Source organism: Salvia splendens, chromosome 20 (genome assembly GCF_004379255.2).
Source record: "Salvia splendens isolate huo1 chromosome 20, SspV2, whole genome shotgun sequence".
Taxonomy (NCBI): domain Eukaryota; kingdom Viridiplantae; phylum Streptophyta; class Magnoliopsida; order Lamiales; family Lamiaceae; genus Salvia; species Salvia splendens.
In genome coordinates, this window is record NC_056051.1 from 18,700,373 (window position 1) to 18,722,988 (window position 22,616).

At 36.3% G+C, this 22,616-nt stretch overlaps 1 protein-coding gene and 1 non-coding gene across 8 annotated transcripts; both read left to right on the plus strand.

Moving 5' to 3' along the window:
• Positions 1-529: 529 nt before the first annotated feature.
• Positions 530-13,855, plus strand: LOC121782346 (kinesin-like protein KIN-14J). Of its 7 annotated transcripts, none has more exons than XM_042180142.1 (21): positions 530-738; positions 1,727-1,855; positions 3,027-3,110; positions 7,288-7,432; positions 8,079-8,137; positions 8,228-8,311; positions 8,433-8,510; positions 8,587-8,679; positions 8,768-8,797; positions 9,295-9,636; positions 9,712-9,793; positions 9,886-9,981; positions 10,055-10,234; positions 10,648-10,754; positions 10,840-11,018; positions 11,171-11,335; positions 11,422-11,675; positions 11,821-11,984; positions 12,681-13,237; positions 13,384-13,481; positions 13,562-13,855. In XM_042180142.1, the coding sequence occupies exons 4-21, from the start codon at positions 7,321-7,323 to the stop codon at positions 13,633-13,635; spliced, it is 2,754 nt and encodes a 917-aa protein (XP_042036076.1). In that variant the 5' UTR covers positions 530-738; positions 1,727-1,855; positions 3,027-3,110; positions 7,288-7,320; the 3' UTR covers positions 13,636-13,855. The 7 variants fall into 7 exon arrangements, with proteins under 7 accessions (XP_042036076.1, XP_042036073.1, XP_042036072.1 ...); XM_042180139.1 differs by having other exon boundaries at positions 1,772-1,855; XM_042180138.1 differs by having other exon boundaries at positions 530-1,855.
• Positions 13,856-21,874: 8,019 nt separating this feature from the next.
• On the plus strand, positions 21,875-21,948 carry TRNAV-CAC. Its single transcript has one exon. It is a non-coding gene; the product is annotated as a tRNA-Val (tRNA).
• Positions 21,949-22,616: the final 668 nt, after the last annotated feature.

The following is a 22,616-nucleotide window of genomic DNA, read 5'->3' on the forward strand; positions in this document are numbered from 1 at the left end:
AATATTGTATTATTAGTGTAATTGTGATGTATAAAGTGCTATAGTTTAGAAAATAGGTAAAAAATAGGTCAAAAAAGTGAAAATAGGTATGCAACACAAAATATGATTTTTTTTTACTTTCCAACTTGCCCCACATGTTCACGCGCCCCTACCAAAAGTGTAACTACAAAATCTGTAGCAACTGGTCTAAAATATAAGCTTAAAAAAATTAACTAAAAAGATTCTACTATAAAGCCTGCAAAAAAGTATTAAAAAGAAAAGAAAGCCAAAAACAGTCCTCGGTGTCAATCTAAAAAATGAAACGTGACTTGTACAAGTACTAATTGAAAATAGGGAAGGAATGGTGATTTCGTAAATACAATTAGAAATTTTACTCCTTTTTACCAAATAATGGACCCTACATGATTAAAATTGAATCGCAAGCGAACAGAACAATAGTACAAGGCGGGAATCCATTATTCTTTCTCAACAAATTTGAATTTAAATAAATAAAAAAGAATTCACAGAGAAAAAAAGAAAAAGAAAAAGAAAAATGAGAATTCACATCAGTTGAGCTACTGAGCTTTCTATTTTGAATCATGAGTCCCACGTTATCGATTTGCCTTTACTTGTAAAACCCCCTTCAATTACCAGCTGTTTTTCTCACTTTCCCCACATCCCGGAAATATACAGGGAAACAACGATTTAATTTTAACGAATGCGGTTTGGTTTATCCTCTGCATTTTCCGAACTATTCAGGTTTGTGAGTTTTCCCCGAATCTCTCAATTGTTTTCTAGGGTTTTGTCCGTTACTTTTGAATGTTCCGCCAATTTTCCTTTTATGTTTCCAAGATCTTTTTTTTTCTACCCCAACCTTTTGGAATTCGTATGTATGATTAGTTTGAGGTTCTGGCATCAGTAGAGCTAGGAGCGAAAATGTAAAAAAAAAACACAAATCTTGAAGTTTAATGGGTAACTTTTTCCTGTGCTTTGCCATTTGAATGGTAATGTGGGATTCTCTGATTTCTGTTTAATAGTATGTTTGAATGTTGCTACTGTACGACATTGAAGATCTGCTTGCATTTCAAAATATTTTTGTTATAAAGGTTATGGGTCATTTGAAATACGGAGTTCGTAAATATATAGCTAGAATTATAATGAAACAGGATAAAAATGCAGGAATTGTTTCGGTGCCACTGTTTATAGCTAGAAAAGATGCAATTCATTTGTTTATAAATTGGTTTGAACAATGTGAATCTGCTGCCATTTGGCTGGACTAAGTTTTGTAAGCAATGAGAGATTATTTTCAGTGACCCTTCTAGAGATTATTGGTAGTAATGCCTTCTGCCGAGCATTTTTGGGGTCACCGTACTTATCAAGATATACCGTAATTTATTTGATTCTTTCTTTACCACAGTTTTGATTGATATTATTGTGAACTGGTTGTCTGGTCATAGGGCTAATTTTTTTGTTGTTCTAGAGTATAATTAACGTTTCATAAGTGTACTGGACTTTTTTTTGTTCCGGCTTTGAGAGAGACGAGTGAGGGTCATGCGTCTCCCGTTAATGAAACGCACGACAGAGATGCGTTTTACAGAAAGACGCATGACTCTCATGCGTCTTTCAATTTTTCGTTTTTTAAAGACGCATTAGCGTCATGCGTCTTAGGAAGAGACGCATCTCCATCATGCGTCGCTTGTTTTTTTTATTTATTTTATAGACGACGCATGACTGTCATGCGTCTTAGGGAGAGATGCATGAGGCTCATGCGTCTCTAATTTGCATAAATCAGACGGGCCAGACGTGACAGAGGGCAGACGCGAGAGCGCAACTCAGCGATTTCGGCGATTTCTTGGCGATTTCCCGTCATATTCCGGTAAGTTTCCTTCAATCTTTCAACATTCCTCCATTATTTGTTGTTTATTTGCATATTATGTCAATTTTGTAAATTAGGGTTTATAAGAAATTGTTCAAATTTGACCGATGTTTTGTTGTTTTGTTAGTTGTAATGGATTTTATTGGTGAAATTCATTCTATTGTATAGTTTTTGATATGTTTGAGATGTTTGGTGTTGCGATTTTTGTTGTTATTGGAAAAGAGAGTAGGGGTTGAAATGTATCTTGTAATTTAACCTTCTAATTTAGTAGTTATATGTATATTAGACCTTATAAATCATGAATTGTGATGAATTGGAGTTTCTAATATATAGTATCTTGAAGTTTAATGGGTAACTTTTTCCTGTGCTTTGCCATTTGAATGGTAATGTGGGATTCTCTGATTTCTGTTTAATAGTATGTTTGAATGTTGCTACTGTACGACATTGAAGATCTGCTTGCATTTCAAAATATTTTTGTTATAAAGGTTATGGGTCATTTGAAATACGGAGTTCGTAAATATATAGCTAGAATTATAATGAAACAGGATAAAAATGCAGGAATTGTTTCGGTGCCACTGTTTATAGCTAGAAAAGATGCAATTCATTTGTTTATAAATTGGTTTGAACAATGTGAATCTGCTGCCATTTGGCTGGACTAAGTTTTGTAAGCAATGAGAGATTATTTTCAGTGACCCTTCTAGAGATTATTGGTAGTAATGCCTTCTGCCGAGCATTTTTGGGGTCACCGTACTTATCAAGATATACCGTAATTTATTTGATTCTTTCTTTACCACAGTTTTGATTGATATTATTGTGAACTGGTTGTCTGGTCATAGGGCTAATTTTTTTGTTGTTCTAGAGTATAATTAACGTTTCATAAGTGTACTGGACTTTTTTTTGTTCCGGCTTTGAGAGAGACGAGTGAGGGTCATGCGTCTCCCGTTAATGAAACGCACGACAGAGATGCGTTTTACAGAAAGACGCATGACTCTCATGCGTCTTTCAATTTTTCGTTTTTTAAAGACGCATTAGCGTCATGCGTCTTAGGAAGAGACGCATCTCCATCATGCGTCGCTTGTTTTTTTTATTTATTTTATAGACGACGCATGACTGTCATGCGTCTTAGGGAGAGATGCATGAGGCTCATGCGTCTCTAATTTGCATAAATCAGACGGGCCAGACGTGACAGAGGGCAGACGCGAGAGCGCAACTCAGCGATTTCGGCGATTTCTTGGCGATTTCCCGTCATATTCCGGTAAGTTTCCTTCAATCTTTCAACATTCCTCCATTATTTGTTGTTTATTTGCATATTATGTCAATTTTGTAAATTAGGGTTTATAAGAAATTGTTCAAATTTGACCGATGTTTTGTTGTTTTGTTAGTTGTAATGGATTTTATTGGTGAAATTCATTCTATTGTATAGTTTTTGATATGTTTGAGATGTTTGGTGTTGCGATTTTTGTTGTTATTGGAAAAGAGAGTAGGGGTTGAAATGTATCTTGTAATTTAACCTTCTAATTTAGTAGTTATATGTATATTAGACCTTATAAATCATGAATTGTGATGAATTGGAGTTTCTAATATATAGTATTCAATGGATTAGGAGTGAATCATTTGGTTTATAATGTTTTGTTGTTTTGATGATGATTTGAATTTATATTTTATTTGTATTTTAAATGTGAGTTTGTAATTGTTGTTTTGTAAATATGTTATTAGATTAGATGGAAACTTCAAGTTCTAGCGGACAGTTATTATATAGACCTGAAGATCCGTCAGTGCTATATCTTCAAAAAAACACATTTCAAATAAACTACTGAAAGATGACACAACACAAGTTTTCAAAGTTCGAAGGACGGAAAGTAAGACATGGGATGTGGACATGCATGAGAATGTGAGGTATTGGCTTGACCTATTTGGTTTCAACGACACAAGTTTTCAAAGTTCGAAGGACAGAAAGTAAGACATTGGGTGTGGACATGCATGAGAATGTGAGGTATTGGCTAGACCTATTTGGTTTCAAAGGCGTGATGGATTGTGGGAAGTCGATGAAGGTCGACAATGAGCTTATCATGACTTTGATTGAGCGTTGGAGGCCGGAGACGCACACTTTCCATCTACCAATTGGAGAGGTGACGGTGACCTTGGAAGATGTGCAAGCCATTTGGGGCTTGAGAGCGGACGGTCGCGTTTTCACAGGACGTGACCATCATGTCGGATATCCCGATTAGCCTAGCAAGTGCTGGGATTTGTTGGGATGGATACCGGATACAAACACAGAGACAAAGCAAGGTGGTTTGCTGATGACCGCTCTAATCAACCAGACGAGGATACCTTTGGGTGATAACCTACCTACATATGTATACACCCAATGCCCATACCATGCCTTTCACATTATAGACCTTACCCTTAAGTTTCGTCAAGATATTTTTCCTCAAATGGATCAAACAAAATTTGTGGTGACATATCGGCGGCTTTTTTCATTCATCAGAACGCATAGCCTTAAGGATTCCTTTATGCCTATCCAAAATGATGCACACCTCCCTTTGGTATTTCACCACATGAATTCTTACATGATCCAAAAATCACTCTCAACTGTCGCCAGTTTCTTCATCGACAACAACATATGCAATAGGCAGACATTTCTTGTTAGCATCAACACCACAAGCAATAAGCAACTTACCTTTAAATCTTCCTCGAAGGTGAGTCCCATCTATTGTTAAAACTGGTCGGCACTCTTGGAAAACATGTATTGCAGGCCCAAGTGCCTGAAAACGTAGTAGAAGACTTTATTACGTTCCTGGCTTAACAACTCATTGTGCCTCCACTCAACAATTGTGTCTGGATTCCTTGACTGCAGTTCAAGCATATAGCTTGACAAATCTCTAAATGACTCCTCTCATCCACCAAATACAATCTCTATAGCTCTTATTCGTGCATACCATGCCTTCTTATAACATACTAACACATGAAATCTGTCATGAACAAAATTTCTTACAACTGCGGTTTTGCACTCGACATTTTTTAGCAATTGATGGCGATTACACAAAACAATCATGATGAAAAGTTAGCATGTCCTTTATCATTACGATGGCCCTCACAACTATGGCGTCCCACCCACTTCCTAATTTCCCACATATCATCATGGGCCCTTCGTGTAACAGAAACTTCCCACGAACATTCATTCGCTTTTTCAGCGTCGGTTTTGCTGATAATAGCTACCCCATCTTCTGTCCCTCTCTGCTGGATAATTGCATACGGCATGCCACTTTCTTAATTTGCTCTCAACCACCCTAAATTGTCAGTGTTGCCTCAGACTCTACATAGTAATAGCAGTCTTCACATGCAGCTTGCTATCAAATTTTATTCCCGTATTAATCCAATACGGGTGTGCTTCTTCCCAGTACATAGTACTGTGTTCATTACCAACATCAGGTACCTCAGAAGGACCACTCGGTAGTCTGCAAAAATATTTCAACCCACTGTGAACGTATTCTGGAAGTGGTTGTTCATCTTGCACGACGGGTTTACACACTATCTCCTCATCACTAGAAACATCACCTGGAGAATCATCACTTAAAATAGCATCAGATGATGATGACGACAATGGTGGATCAAGGTCTCTTCGTACAACATCAACACCAATATGCTCTTGCACATTCACTTGATTATTTATTCCAACATCAGCAGCATTTGCAATATTTACTTGCTCATTCATACCACAATCAAAGCTCATATGTTCAGTCATCGCAGATGATCCAACACCATAATCAACAAATGGTGAGATTTCTAAATTTCCAACAGACGAATACTCAACAAATAATTCAATATGACGAGTAGAATTTAGAGTCTTATTGAACATAAACATTACACTTTCATCACTGTCAACCCCAATACATATATAACTCGTACAGATACAAAGAGACAATGCCTCCATGATATTTCGATGGAGTGTTGATATGAATCTATTATTATCTTAGCATATATCATTGCAACTAATTCAGAGAATGAAACACACGAATTCAATACGATGGAGGCTCTTGCACGAGGAGGATTATAACAAATACCCACTTGAGGAAATTGAACTATTCTACCACTCCAATATAAACTAAAAAATACTTGTATAATTTCTGCAAAAATATATATAAACCAATTTAGAGACAAATTTTTTTATAAACCCTAATTTAGTAAGTTTAAGATAAATTTATTAGAAACCCTAATAATATGAAAATAAACAACAAATAAGGGATGAATGTTGAAAGATTGATGGAAACTTACCGAAATATGACGGGAAATCGCCGGAATCGCCAAGAAATCGCCTGAGTTCGCGTCTGCCTCTTTCTCTCGCGCAGAATGTGAGCTACTGACTCGCTTCACGTATGTTTTGTTTAACATAAAGATGCACGAGCCCCATGCGTCCCTTCCTAAGACGCATGATGGTCATGCGTCGTCTAATAAAATTTTTAAAAAAAGGCGACGCATGTGGAAGATGCTTCTCTTCCTATGACGCATGATGCTTATGCATCTTTAAAAAATAAAATAAAAAAACAAACGACGCATTTCACTCATGCGTCTTACCTAAAGACGCATCTCCGTCATGCGTTTCATTAAAGGGAGACGCATTACCCTCATGCGTCTCTCCCAAAGCAGGAACAGAAAAAAAGTCCAGTACACTTATGGAATGTTAATTGTAGTTTAGAACTACAAAAGAATTAACCCTCTGGTCATAGCAAGTCCATGCTGAAACAAAATTTGATTTTATCATGTGCTAGTGATGCAGATGCATAGCTGATAATTCATCTTCTTAGTCCCCTCTATAGTATTTTCCTTTCTTTCTTTGTTTTTTCTCTTTTCCATTTCTTACTTACATTTTTTTCCAAAAATTTGATGGCTCAGCTTACTTTGTTTGCTGGAAAACTTCTCATATTGTGACCCAAAAGAAATGAATTCAGAAAAGGTTGTTCGTTATATGTGATTCGTATAGCTCTCTAGGTTTTGATGTAGTGCAAGTGCTTATTTTTTGTATAGTTCGTTTAAAGCTACATGGTCAAAAGACTCAAAACAAGATTTAGGGCAATAAGTAGGCATTGATGATACCTTGGTGCGGGATGGAAATAATTTACAACTAGAAAACAGTTACCTGGCAAAGCGTTAAATTTGGCTGTGGCTACATTTGGCAAAGAATTAAAGTTTGAGATAATCCATATAGTTATAATTATGGGATTTACCTTATGAGATATTGGGTTATACTCGCTTATGGTGCTAGTTTAAATAAAGACATTGATTTCGATGGATAACCAATTTTTTTTATTTGCTTTTTAACCAACTGATGTTTCATGACTGCTACTTCCTCTTGTGCAACCTTATAGTTGTTTAGCATTTGACTAGTACTATAATTTATACTATGAAATTAAAGTTTTCAGTGTTGTGTTCAGTACTGGACTTTTCAAGCAACTGTCTAATTAGTCATGGATCCAAAGTCGGAGATTCATGCAACCGAACACAGGGAGGGTGCCTTAAGTGAAGTTCGTAATGGCAATATTTCTGGAAGAGTAGAAGTTTCTAATGGTCTCGCTGAAGGTAAAAGTTGTATACAGTTTTTTCATTTAGGTATACTTTGTAAAATAGATTTCCCTTATATCTATGACTTTCCACCTATTGTTCTCCTGGTGCTCTTGCTGATGCCGTGACCTCTGGAAAATGAGAGGAGCTTAATAGTGTGTTAATAAGTTCTTAAGTTCTTCTTGCTAATTTTGAGCAACTTAAACTTTCATGGCAACTTTTCCAGTTAATCTGAAACAATGTGTTAATTGCCTATTTATTAAAGGTGAATCCTAGTGGGGAATATTTCCAGAATCTTTTCTCTTCCTTTCATGTTGAACAATCTCTTACTTGGCCTCAGGCCCTCTGTATAGACTTATGAAGTCAATTTGAAAAGCAGTTCACGCTATTTTTCTCTTTGATCTGTCTTCCATGATGAACAATCCCTGACCTTGGTGCAGACATGAAAACTAGTTCTTAGTTTTCTTCTTTTTCTGTCATGAAGAAGTATCTCTCACTTGACCTTGGTACAGTTGTAAAACTAATTCAGTAGCTGTTCTCACTTGCCACATGTCAATGAACTACCGAACTAGGTGTTTGGATACCCCATTTGGATAATTGGATATGGTAACCAGTTTAGCTATTTTGATATTTTTCCGACTTATAGCATCATCTCCTCATGTAGGGAATGGGCATTTCTGGGAAGCTTTCAAGATTCCAGAAATGAAATTGGGTAATTTGGAGGTAACTTTCCTCCACTCAAAGTAGAATATAGTAATAATTATTCTGCATACTGTGCATGTTCTTATGCTTTAACATGCTCGATGTCTGCAGAAGGTCTCCACACACTCACTTTTCACTATTGTCGAAAAGATTTTGGATGACAGAATTGAGAAAAACGATGAGGACATTCCTCAGGTATGCTGCAGCAATATCACCTTATGAGATCACTTGTAAACATGTGGCAATTAAGTTGCTCATTGTAAACTGTATTTTCATTGTTTTTCACTGGCCATTTTCTTTCTTTCCTTTTCACTAGCGAGTCGCATCTGTGCTGAAACTAGTTGTGCAAGAAATTGAGCAGCGGGTTTTGAAACAAGCAGACAATATGAGAAAGGTAACACATTAACAGAAATTCAAAACCATGCTTTCCTTGTTGAACCTTTCTGACTATGTTTATTTTGAAATTGCAGCAAAGCCATCTGTACAAGTCTCGTGAAGACAGGTATTGCTCCAAAATTAAAGTATTGGAAACACTTGCAACTGGAACTAGTGAAGAAAACGAGGTATTAATATAGTTTTAATTGTGAAATGTGTGTGGTTTTCTTCCTTTTTTTTCTCCTGTTTTCTTCACACCTTTTAACTTTTTGGCAGGTTATTGTGACCCAGCTTCAACAGATGAAGGTGAGTATTTTACTGAAGGCAATTAATAATCTTGGGGCATTCACTATTTTGATGTTAACAATGATATACTCCAACAAGTTTAGAAGTTGGATACTGCGCAGAATTATTTATTTGACAATAGATGTGTGACTTTGTTTTCACCTTTCAATAAGCTTTCTAGATTGGTGGTTGAGCATTGTCAGGATTCAACGCCGTCCTTACCAATATGTTTTTCCCCATCTTATTCTTTATAGTTAGTGGCTTTTCTCAGAGCAAATAGTTATCACCTTACAATAATTTACTCCATGCTAGTTAACCACAGTGTTATTTTGATAACCTCTGTTTAGAATGTTGCTTGCAATTGTCTCCCAAAACAAAAATTTGCCTTTCTTAAACATTTGTTAAATTTCATTGTATTCTAGTTCTTTCATCCTATGTGTTTATCTTAAAGATTTTTGTTTAGGCATCTTAGTCTTTTTGTTTAGGCATCTTAGTCTTCAAGTTTATTTTCGTGACAGATTGAGAAGGCCAAAATTGAGGAGAACAAGAAGCGTGAAGAGCAAGAATTAATTAAGTTGAGGAAAGAAAGGGATGCCTGTGAGAGACAAATTTTGTCACTATACGAAAAAGTCACATTAGCCCAAATCTCATATGAAGAGAACATCTTACAATTGAAGTCTAAGGCTGAGGAATCCAAAGATAAGCTGGAGAAGAAAATATTGAATATTGAGAGTCTTCTTACTGACTCAAGGAAGAAAGTAAAAGAGCTTGAGGACTCTTCAGAATCAAAACTTATGCATTGGAAAAGAAAAGAACAGAGATACAGACAGTTCATAGATTCTAAAGTTGTATCGATACAGGTATGTTTCGAAATTAATGGTATAAACCTAACATAATGTCCCTCTCTTGATTCTTCACATTATGAAAATACTCAGGATTTAAGGTTGGCATCTGAGTCCATAAAGCAAGAAGTCTCGAAGATAAAAAATGTCTATGCTGAAGAATTTTATAACTTTGGTGGGTAATAGTCATTTTCATGTTCAAATGCTTGCAAATTACACTTAATTTCATTTGGTTATCTCTTATCTTTATTCCACTGATTTGATCAGGATTAAATCTCAAAGGCTTGGTAGAAGCTGCTGAAAATTATCATAGTGTGCTTGATGAAAATCGGAAATTGTATAATGAGGTTCAAGATTTGAAAGGTAAGTTACTTCAGATCTCATACATGCTCAGGTGCAAACAGATTGCTCATTTGTCTTGGTTCATTTTTGGTAGGAAACATTAGAGTTTATTGTCGTGTAAGACCATTCCTCTCGGGACAAAGTGCAAAACAGACAACCATGCAATACCTTGGTGAGAATGGAGAATTAGTTGTTATGAACCCCTCAAAACCTGGAAAAGAAAGTCATCGTCTATTCAAATTCAACAAGGTGTTTGGTCCTGCATCCACTCAAGGTTGTGACTTTAATTAAATTTCTACAGAAATGTCTATTTATGTTTGCTGTTTGGCTGTGCTCTCTGACTCACTCTCCATAGACACAAACCTGCGTGTTTATAAATAAATAAATACTCCCTCCGTCCATCAAGAACATGCATTCTTTCCTTTATAGTCCGTCCCACAAGAATATGCACTTTCTAATTTTGGAAACTTCTTTCTCTCTAATGAGGTGGGACCCATCATCCACCAACAATACTTTAATTACTTTTTCTTTCTACCTCTCTCTTACTTTACCAATTGTGCATTAAAATCCGTGCCCAGCCAAAATTTACATATTCTTATGGGACAAAGGGAGTATATATTTAGTATGTATATATCACTGTTTTTTAATTTGTTTTTTTTGACTCAGAAATCTAATTCTTGTTGACAGAGGAGGTATTTCGTGATACTCAACCACTAATCAGGTCTGTCCTTGATGGGTACAATGTTTGCATATTTGCTTATGGTCAAACTGGTTCTGGGAAAACTTATACAATGGTGAGACTATTGTAGTTAAAGTTTGTGAAGAGGTGTTATCAGCCCTGTAGGATTATTTTGATGATGCCTTTTGAAATGTTTCCAGACTGGACCTAATTTGACATCAGTTGCGGATTGGGGAGTCAACTATAGGGCTCTGAATGATCTTTTCAATATCTCTCAGAGAAGACATAGTTCCATTGCTTACGAGATTGCTGTCCAAATGGTAGAAATTTATAACGAGCAAGTGCGTGACTTACTCCGCAATGACAGCTTTCAAAAGAGATATCCTTCCAAAATTTTTTTCTGGCACACATTTATGAAAGCATTCGATTTCTCTTGAAATTGCAAATATTCTTGATCTCTTGACTGAAGACTCACTACTACTTTTCTTTTACTACTGGGCTCAATCTAATTGTTTCCCTTGACTTGCGTACACTTGGAATATGGAACATTTCCCAACCAAATGGGTTAGCTGTGCCCGATGCTAGCTTGCATCCTGTAAAATCAACTGATGATGTATTAGAACTGATGAGTGTTGGATTAATGAATCGGGCTGTAGGTGCTACTGCTCTAAATGAAAGAAGCAGCCGATCTCACAGGTGTGTGACTGGCAATATTATTGATTCAGTTTTGCTTTTATCAGTGGGTTATGAGTTCTAATTTTGTTTTTTTATCAATGAGACAGCATACTCACTGTTCATGTCCGAGGGACAGATTTGGAGACCAATGCTATTCTACGTGGTTGTCTTCATTTAGTTGATTTGGCTGGCAGCGAAAGGGTTGACCGATCTGAAGCAACGGGCGACAGGTTGCGTGAAGCACAACACATCAACAAGTCTCTTTCGGCCTTGGGAGATGTGATCTTTGCACTTGCACAAAAAAATGCTCATGTACCATACAGGAATAGCAAATTAACCCAAGTTCTTCAAAGTTCTTTAGGTATTGTAACTATGCTTCACTAATGGTCACTGATCACACCTTTCAGCTGAGATTAATGTTATATCTATGAAATTGTTTGACAATCCCCTACAGTTGGGTCTGTCCCTTTATGTGAGTACTTATACTTCTTCTGTTTCTGATACAGGTGGCCAAGCTAAGACTCTTATGTTTGTTCAACTTAATCCTGATGTAGAGTCCTACTCAGAGACTATAAGTACACTGAAGTTTGCTGAGAGAGTTTCTGGTGTTGAATTGGGTGCTGCTCGAAGTAATAAGGAGAGCAGGGGTGTCAGGGAACTTATGGAACAGGTTATTACTGTTTTTGGTTGCCAATATTTCATGTTATAATTTGACTAGTGTTTGTTGTTTGGATGTTTGGCAAACTTCATCCTTGTATGCTAAATTGGAGTTCTGATCATCCCCTAATGTTGGATCCAGATTTTACTCTGCTCCTGCTGAACTCAACTTTAAACTATAATCATAAATAAATGCCATTGAGTCTTGGATGCATGAACTCTCTTTCTATCAGCTAGCAAAATGTTGCTTGTGGTCGTAGGGATCATCTCATTTAGTTCAGGATGACAATTTCTTGTTTTATTCTTTTGTGATTATTATTATATTAATTATTTGTTTGCTCCATTTGCTTGTATGTTAAATATGTTTTGCAAGTTATGCTTTCTTTTCGATACATTCACTAGAGAGTAACAAGGCAATTGTCACCATGTGATGTATCTCTCAAAATGATGAAATTCTTATGTCTGTGAAAGTATTATTTGAGATGTTGGATTTGGTAACGTTGCTTATAAGTGAATACTTATTAGTATTATTTTTGCGTTCATATGCTGTTTATATAAATTAGGTCTGCAGAAAATCTTTATGGTCATGGTATTGTATCTATTCACTACATATTATTAGCCTTTTGTCTATGTATTATTTCAACAAGTGTGTTTATCTATCACTGTAAAATAGATAATTAAGCTAATTAAAGTCGTATTAATCATACAGGTAACTTCTCTAAAGAATGCTGTTTCAAAGAAGGATGAAGAAATAGGGCGGTTACGGTCACTCAAAGCTAGTGGAGATGGTGAAAGAGGTAGTTTGAACTCAGCAAGGTGTGGCTCTGCCTCTCCAAGAAGACACTCTGCAGGAGCACGGCCAAGCCCCAAAGTTTCGCAAGGGAAAAGTTCTTCCGAGAAGGTTGCTACAGATGAGGAAAATAACTCCGAGTATAGTGATAAGCATTCAGAAGCTGGTTCTCAGCAATCAGCTGATGAATTTAAACACCACAAAGAATTCTTTCGCCAATCACGACTCTCTGTTCTAGATGCTGACAGATTTCCGGACGACACTAGTTTAAATATTGATGTAGTGGATGGAGAAAAGAATCCCAATGATGATATAGAGATTCTGGGGTTAGGAGAGGATGACTCTGAAGAGAGACTTAGTGACATATCAGATGGGGTTCTTTCTATGGGAACCGAAACTGAGGGTTCAATTAACAGTATAGTTGAGTACACCCTTTTCCCCGAGAAATCAAAGCTATTTAGAGAGACAACTGATAAGTAAGCATTTCCTGTGCACTTTTTTGTGTTCTCCTATGCTGTTTCTGGAAATCAAAATGAAGTGTGTGAATTATACTTGTCATGATGCATCAAGTTTGAGTCTTGAGTTTAGCTTTAATTATGTGTATCTTCTTTATTGATCTCAGACCACGTGTGCCTGGTAAACATCCGAAACCACCAACGAAGCAGGCTCAAGCAGGATCTGCTCGATTGTCTCAGAGCAAGAGCTCCTCCAAAATTCCAAGTATGAACAGTCTTCTATAAACTGCACTGACTTCGGTTAACATTTTACCTTGTCTTGATTTGAATTTATAAGCTCCACAGGTTACAGAAGAGCCACCACGGCTGCAACGGGTGGCAGTTCTTCAGCTATGAAACCTTCCAAGAAATGGCATTAAGATATTGATGATGAATTAGGTGTTAGATTAGAATTGTTGTATTGGAAGAGTTCCTTTAGAACCTTTCTATGGTGTAAAATATGTAGGAGTTAGGTCAGTGCTGCAAATCATTCAAGAATGAGGATGTCAAATGGAATTTGGTGGTGCTCCTTTTTGAAGCCAACCAAATTTTATCAAGTATGGATGGATGTTTGGTATTAATTTAAAACAAATTCACAGCCTGCCCCATTTTCAAGTGTCTATACATTCTATTAATGTGAATTAAAACGAAGAAGAGAAGGGGAAAAGAAATTAATATCATGTGATATATTTTTTTTTTAATTTCAACAATGGTACGAAACACAATGGCTTTAAGGCCATCTACAACGCTGTTCCTATACCGTTCATTAAACTACTATTTATGGGCCCAACTGTATTTTTTTGCTCTATTCTTTAACTAAGGAACGGAATCTGCAACTCTCCGTTTCTTATCCGTTCTTTAACTGTTCCTTAAATTACTATTCATTCAATTTCATTTTTTATTTTTATTTCCAACTCAATTCAATTAAAACAAACACACTTCATTACATAAAATAAACTTACAACATAAAATTTGTAAAAAAAAATTAATTTAATAATTTTCTAAAAAATAAAAGTACACAAATTAATAATTTCATCCCCCAAAGTTTGCCCAAATGTGCTCAATTAGATCCTCTTGGAGTTGGGTGTGGGTGCTAGAGTCGCGTGTCCCTGCACGAATAGATAGTCGTTCTTGTATAGACGGATGCGCTCCACTTCGAGGCGGACTACTTGCGGTTGAGCTTCCGGGGGATTCGGGGTCGAACCAATTTCCCACCTCAGGTCCTTCGTCTTGGACAATCATGTTGTGCAAGATTATGCACGTATACATGATGTCGACCATGCTCTCTATGAACCACGTACGAGCCGAGACTTTGATGATGTTGAAGCGCGCTTGGAGAACCCCGAACGCCCTCTCCACATCCTTGCGAGTACCTCCTGCTTCTGCGCAAAAAGAGCCTGCTTTGGGTTCGCAGGCCTGCTACACGTCTTCACGAAGGTAGGCCACTTCGGGTAGATGCCGTCGGCGAGATAGTACCTCATTTTATAAAGCCGGTTGTTGGCGACGAAGTTGATTGCCGTCGCTTTACCATCCAAAACTTCGGTTAAGAGGTCGGATTGGTGGAGCACGTTTACGTCGTTGTTCGACCCGGGGACCCCGAAGTACGCATGCCAGATCCAAAGCCGGTAGTCGGCAACGGCCTCAAGTATAATGGTTGGGTGGGTGCCTTTGTGGCCGCTCGTGTAGGACCCCCTCCACGCCACCGGGCAATTCTTCCATTGCCAGTGCATGCAATCGACGCTGCCGAGCATCCCGGGGAATCCGTGCACTGTTTCGTGAAGGTCGAGCAGGAACTGACAATCGGTCGTGCTTGGCATCCGGAGAAATTCTTCGGTGAAGGTTGCCCGGACGCCTTTGTAGAATTTGAGCAAGCACATTCGCCCAGTGGTGTCTCCAATGTGGAGGTATTCGTCGAACATGTGGCCGTTTGTCCAGTCATAAGCTGGCGGATTGCTACAGTACATTTCTGCAGTGTCGTGTGGCTGGGACGGCCGATCGAGTCGAACCCTTCCTGGAAGAACTCTTCTCGGGCTGCCAAAGTATTCGCAATGTGGAGAAATAGTGGTTTCACCATGCGGAAACGGCGACGGAAGTAGGTATCTCCCCAAACCGGGTTATCGCAGAAGTAGTCGCGTACTAACCTTGCGGCGGCTTCCTCCCGGTTACAATGGATGTACGTACGGGAGCGTCGTTGGGGCGGCGCGACTTCTTCCGCCTCCCGTCATCGATCTTCTTCAAGTGATTGTTCCATTATTTGACGCATTTGTTCAAAAGGATCCATTAGTTTGATTAAATTTAGGAGAAGAAAAATAGAGTTGATTTGAGATGAAAATTGAGGTTGAAATAGAGAGGATTTGAGAGGAATAGATGTGTGTTTGTGAGTGAAATGAGTATGAAATAGGAGTATTTATAGAGTAAAGAAATTTAAAAAAATTAAAAAATGGATTAAAAAAATGGTAACATTACCGTTGCAAAAAAAAAATTAAATTAAATTCTATTTTTTAAAAAATAAATTATTGCGTCACCGTGACGAAACTCACTCGCGGGGGTAGCGAGTGGGAGTCACGCATGCGCTGGGAGCTCGCCACGTCGCCTCGGCGCGTGGCGAGACGTGTCGTGCCGCGTCTCACGGCGACGACTCACGGCACGGCATGGGGACGGCATGGGCATCCACAACGCGTGTCTCCGCGGTTTTGTTCCGCAGACACGGAACGCGGCACCGTGAAGGCACGCGTTGTGGATTCCCTAAATATTCCCAACAGAACCAACACTACCATTGTACTTACAGATTATGCCGACAACTTATTAAATGACATTATAAACAATAAGTAGAATAAAACTTAAAATTAAGTATTGCTTCGGACTCCCTTGTAGAGAAAACACCCCTCCAAAGAATTTGGTATTCCTTCAGGAAAAAAAAACCAAAAAAAAAGGAGAAAAACAACAGGTTGAAACAAAATTGGTTACAAATCGATGCATCAAGATTTTTGCAAGTGATGCTTTAGCTTGAAATATTTGTTTAAAGGGTTGTGAATTGCTAACTAATTAGCAATCACCTAAATTTTAGTCTTATTAGGAGATATAGTAGTTAAAACTAATCACACTCTCTCTTCAAAAAATCATCTCAAAACTTGAATCTCAAGTTAAATTATTTTTTATAAAAAATATATCAAATTAAAGGTAATTTCATAAGGATTCTAACGAGATCTCAATTGCATATGTTTCGACGATGATCGAATTACGAAATTTTATAATTTTTATTTCAATTATCATATATGTTGATAAATGATTGTATATCAATAAATGCAACCAAAAATCTCAGTATAATGCATTTACAATATTAATAAATCTATGTTGATATTTCTAGATGTTTGTGTTGAAATTCTAATGTCATTGTGTTGATATTTGTATTACACTATGAAAATATAAAAAAATCGTGAAAATATATGTTATAACAGATTGACTATTTTATTAATTTACCCTTTTGTTGATATTTTATCTACTATTTACTGAAATCCCCCACCTTTAATCTCATCCACTCAATTTATGATCTAATGGTATAAGATTGGTCTTAGTAGTGAATTAGATACTATATGCACTTCATGACCCTTGTTAAAATATATGATTAATTGTTTTAATACTTTAGCTTCAGATCATGACCAAACCAAAAGGTCCGACCCAAATTTTATAACAATGCTCCTAATTTTACGAAAATAACCTAAATAATTAATTAAAAATATGATGGATATAACAACATCCACGTTCATGCTCTTTCCAAAGAGCATGGATATGGGCACAGACCCACTTTTATTCATTTTTATTCTCTGCTCTTTCGCAAGAGCATGCTCAAGGGTCCCACCGTTCTATTATTCAATTTAAATACTTCAATTACTAAAAACATTTCCATAATATTAAAATGCATTAAAAATACCCGAAATACTATTACAAATTACTAAAAAATTAAAAATTACATAATTAAAATCTTAAAAACTAATAATCACAGTATTAAATTCATAATAAAAAATTTTGAAGTATGAATGAGAGATAATTTGATATAAAGAATGGATGATGAATGTGAGTATTTATAGTCTATAGATGATTTGGGGATAAAAATATTTATAAAAATATAAAAATTGAAAAAAATGGTAAAAAAACACTATTTTTGGGAATCCGAAAATATTTTTTTTCTTTTTTCCGGATTATTTTCGATTTTTATGGATTTAAAAAATAAATAAATTTAACGGAATAAAAATGAGCCAATCAGAATTCGCCACGTAGCCTTGCTCTTCGGCACGGCGGTGCTCTTAGCTAAGAGCAGGGTCGTGCCGTCAGCAAGGGCACAGCGACGAGCAGGGTGTTGGTCGCGCCGTCGGTACGGCGCCTGCTCTTAGCTAAGAGTACCGATGCAGATGCTCTAAGGTTCTCTCTTGACCATTCAATGTCTGCTATGCATTTATTGGCAATTGATATTATTATCAACTTTTTTGTTGCTTACATGGATAAAAACACGTACTATCTTTTTGTTGACACCTATAAAGACATGCAACTTCTTGCTTGGTGCACCCTGGGAAATCTAGTAATGAAGCTCAACCATTACATCATCTCTCCTGACAATAGCTACTACGAGATGGAGCTCGTTTGTGCTGCATTATTGGCCATTGATATCATCATCAATTTCTTTGTTCGTGGACAAAATTTGTTTGTTGTTTACGTAGAAAAAACATGTATCCCGTTGACACTCATAAGGATATTGCAACGAAATATGCAATTTATTGCTTGATTCCGGATGTGATCTCCACAATCCCTATTGAAGTTGTTTGGTATATTTCACGATACCTTTAATGGAATATGATCCCCGGATGTGACCATAATTCCATTTGAAGTTGTTTGGTCTATTTCACCGATACTTTTAATGGAATATGATCCCTACTGACGTCGTTTGGTTCATTTCACCGATCCATATCACCGATACCTTTAATGAAATATGGTTTAATCATTTGACGTCTCAAACTAGTTTTACGATAGAAATCCATGGGTTCCATTCTAAAACCAATTGGTGATAGGAGGAGTGACCTATGAGACTTATGTAGTGGTTTTAGCGATGTGAGATATTTGTATGTTATTTTTAGTTTCAATCGACAATAATTTTTACATGTTTGCTAGGTAAATTTTTGCGGGGAAGTTCTTAGTGCTCCCTTGTAGCTTGATATAGTTGATATTGATTGGTGTGAAGATATATGGTGATATCTTTGTTGTAGTCATGAACGAAGAAGGAGCTGAGATCAATGACAAGAGTATAGAAAGGCGATCAGGTCATTTTTACCCGTAAAAAATGGGTTGAGGAATTGAATGCACTATCAAACGCACAGAAATAGGTTGATGAATCTAATGTTGGAATCGTAGTCCAGTCAACGCAATTGGACCGGGTCATATAAGTGAAGGATTATTTAATTTTGAAATAATTAAATAATTTATAATCGATCTACGCTTCGAGTATATGATTGTGGTATATTCACTTTCTCTAAACCGATTCCCAGTGAGTGAGAAATAATATATTAAAGTATGTCACGATATAGGGAGATATGTAATTAATTAATTAATTAATTACTTATTTTTGACACGTAGATAAAACAATGTGGCAAATGAGCATACGGAGAAAGCTTCGTAGAATGCGTGCACATTGATCGGGTCGTTCAGATACATTTCTGGAATGAACAACTATGTGAGAGGTGTCTAGATACATCCGTCCAGGTTCATGCTCCATGATTGACGTTTGAAATTTCTGTAACGTTTGTAACCGTCGACCGTTACAAATTAGCCTTAATGGCATGTTTGACTTCATATCCTTCCATTGCCTATAAATAGTGATGCATACCCTTGCTTTCTTTACACCAAGACATTTAAATACATACTTGAAATCTCTACACTCAAAGCATTCTCTGCATTCATAAGCTTCCTCTCCCTTTTGTGCATTGTTCTTCTGTCGAAGCTCTGCCCTCACCTCCTTCCAGTTTGTCGGAGCTGTTGATAGCGGTGCTGCTTCATCAGAGACGAAGTCGTTTTATCTTTGGGGACGACACGTCAATCCGAGAGCACTATCGGGGCATATCTGGTCTTACGGAAAGATACCTCCTCGACTCGGCTTACACTACTTTTTTACAGTTTATTGTTTCGAATTATTTATTGTAATTTCGTTTCAGTTTATTTTTCTTTATTCCTTCTTTTGAGTTGTATTACGCTCAGCTAGTATTTATCTCTTGTTATCCAAAAAACCAACATCTAATGCACCTGTCACAATCACCGGCATGTCTCCCATCTTGATAGTGTTGAGCAAGTTATGTTAATCCATTCGTCAGAGTGATGGGCGACAGAGAAAGGAACCGTGGTTAAAGACGATCGGGTGCTGACAACATTAGCTTTGCTCGTTTGACGAGCGAAAACGTAACTTTACCTATTTTCAACTTTCCTTTTCATTTTCCTATTATTCCTTTTCACTTGTTTACTTCGTACAGTAGAAAACACTAGACAACTATTTTTTGGTCAATTTAGCATTTAATGGAATAATATGCATTGACATGGTATTTCATTTAAAATATAAACATATATATTATCAAATTATTACGTTATCAAACAAAAAAATTTATTTATTAAATCTGAATCTGATTAGGAAAGAATATTAATAAAAGTATTATAACCCTATAAAATGGGAAATACTTTTTTGATAGAATTATTATGTTATAAATTATTTAATTAGAAAGACATTAAAATGAATATTAGAAATCCTTATAAAATTTAAGTATACTAAGTAGTAATAAAACTATAAATATCTTATTGCAATACAATGGAATAAACAATAATGAAAAACCATACATACTTATAGATCAAAGAAAAATAAACAGTTGAGAGGATGAATTGATGGTCCAAAACAAATAGGGAATAATGTAATGGGAAAAAAATAGTGAGTGAATGAGGGATTATAAGCTACCAAATACTTATAGTGAAAAATAAATTATGATTCTTTTCAAAACCCTTACACTTTCACCTCTTCATTATGATAAAAAAAATTTACACAATAAGCATTTAAAAAACTTTTAAACATCCCAAAGTTTAAAGCCTACAAATCTGTACCCATGCATCTATAAAAAAAAGTAAAGTATTTTATAATTTTATTTGTGAAAAATAAGTAGATTGTTTTTATGAGAAGTTAATCTGTACGCTACACCAATAAAGTGATAACATCATGTGAATAAACTCGAACAAGATCGAAAGCAAGAAAACAAGAACTCGAGCAATTACGTGGTTCAGCTCTAGGCCTACGTCCACGGGCGAAACAGGTGTGTGTGTGTTTATTGATCACTCAAGAGGAATTACAAGAATCAATCTAGACTCAATGTTTACAAGATGAAGATCACACTATCTCTCAACTCGCTCGAAGATGAAATCTACTTCGAGAGCTAAACACGCACATTTGGAGAACTCTCTACTTCTCTCTTGAAACTTTCTCTAACTAACTAAGACTCTCTCTCATTCAACCAGTGTATTTATACACTGTTACATCAACTTGAGAGGAACTCAATCAGCTCAACCGCTTCTCTTCAGTTTGGCAAGTTAGTTATAACTTCCAACGGCTATCTCAACTTCAAGCTTCTGCTGCAACGGCTATATTTCTGATGTGTATTGGAATTTGTCAGCTCAATTACTAACACATCAAAAACTAAATTTTAAAATAATGTGGATCACCCCACGGTTTAACAGTTGTATCATGTAACTGTTCATACACGTCTTGATAGTTAGACTTCTAAGACAACATAAATTTAAAATTCGGTTAAATCACATATTTTTGTGATTAAAATATTATTGAGAGCAATAGGTTAAAATGGGAAGAATGTTGGAAGATTAATATTTTTCGCAATATTTTTAAAATTTTAATTAAATAAGTTTTAAAATAAAAAAATACGAACGTTCACGTTAATCAGAAAAATGTTGGAATAGGTTTTTTTTTTAAATGAACCAAATTTAATATTTGAATTTGATTAAATTCAGCTATCCAAATCTTATATTGCTAAGATTGATCTCCACTCTTATAATAATTCTACAACGTATCCAATAAAGCAAAAACCTCCATCATCTTCTTTGGCGAACCTTCTTGTCACATCCTCGTCTCCACCTTCCACCCCATCCCCTCATTTTCATCGTCAACAACGACCTTTCTAGATTTTCTACTTGCCCTAACGGCTGTGGAGGCACCATGGCGAAGGAGCAGTGAAGCTAGAGTGTGGTGGCGGGTGACTAGACATTTTTCATCTGAAAGCTTTTAGGCGATGAAACTACTTTCTTCCTATTACGCCTCAAACTCGTAGGTCTACCAGTGCTCCTAAAATGCATGTTGAAATGCTAGAGAACAAATGAAAGGGAACATAAAAATGCTATGAGTTTTGCCATGTGATATATCCACCTACAACTCCATGCCATTTTTTAGGCACAAATTGAAGATGTAAAGAATCATAAAATTAAATTACCATTAAGCGACATAGTTACAAGGAAACGGAAATCCAAAAGATGAGGAGGCCATGGGTAAAACTTCCTATATCAAGTAAATAAATGTTAAATACTATAAAGGTCCGGGTGGTGTAGTTGGTTATCACGCTAGTCTCACACACTAGAGGTCCCCGGTTCGAACCTGGGCTCAGACATTTTATTTTTTTATTTTTATGAATTTCGTTTTCTGCCAAAAAACAGTGACATTTTATTTTTTTATTTTTATGAATTTCGTTTTCTGCCAAAAAACAGTATATCGCCGTTGCCGGGGATCGCACGCGGGAATACTTACCACTATACTACAACGACTTGATGCCTACTTACCACTATACTACAACGACTTGATGCCAATTTCTACAACATATATCAATTACAAGGATAGCCATCAAATCTATTAGTATAAAATCGAAATAACACACCTTGAAGTCTTGAGCCATAGACATCTAGCATTTCTCATCAAATTATTTCGATATTTGGAGATTGCCTCTTATCGTTGAAACTGATATTTACTTGATTCTTTTAAAATATGGATACATTTGCTCGATTCAACTTTCCCAAAAAATTCAACACCTTCACCAATTTCACATTGCTGGATTCTTTTAAAATATGGATATTTATTTTATTTTCTTATAAAAAACCAATAGCTTTTTGATTGTAAGAGAAACTGAGGGATAAAAAGAAATTCTCCCTCTTAATTTAATCATCTGTCGGTCCAGTGAGAAGAAGGGATTAAAAACGTTGAATTTTCTATATAAATAAGGATATAAAAGAATAGAAATTAAAAAGGTGAAATTTATATTATCCTCCATTTTCCTATGTAACC

Excerpts from the sequence above, each read along its gene's own strand:
- LOC121782346 (XM_042180138.1), top strand. The coding sequence starts at position 7,321 with ATGGATCCAAAGTCGGAGATTCATGCAACCGAACACAGGGAGGGTGCC. Across the intron at positions 8,312-8,432 it reads ACGATGAGGACATTCCTCAG|CGAGTCGCATCTGTGCTGAA; the intron begins GTATGCTGCAGC and ends CCTTTTCACTAG. Across the intron at positions 11,019-11,170 it reads AATGACAGCTTTCAAAAGAG|ACTTGGAATATGGAACATTT; the intron begins ATATCCTTCCAA and ends TGACTTGCGTAC.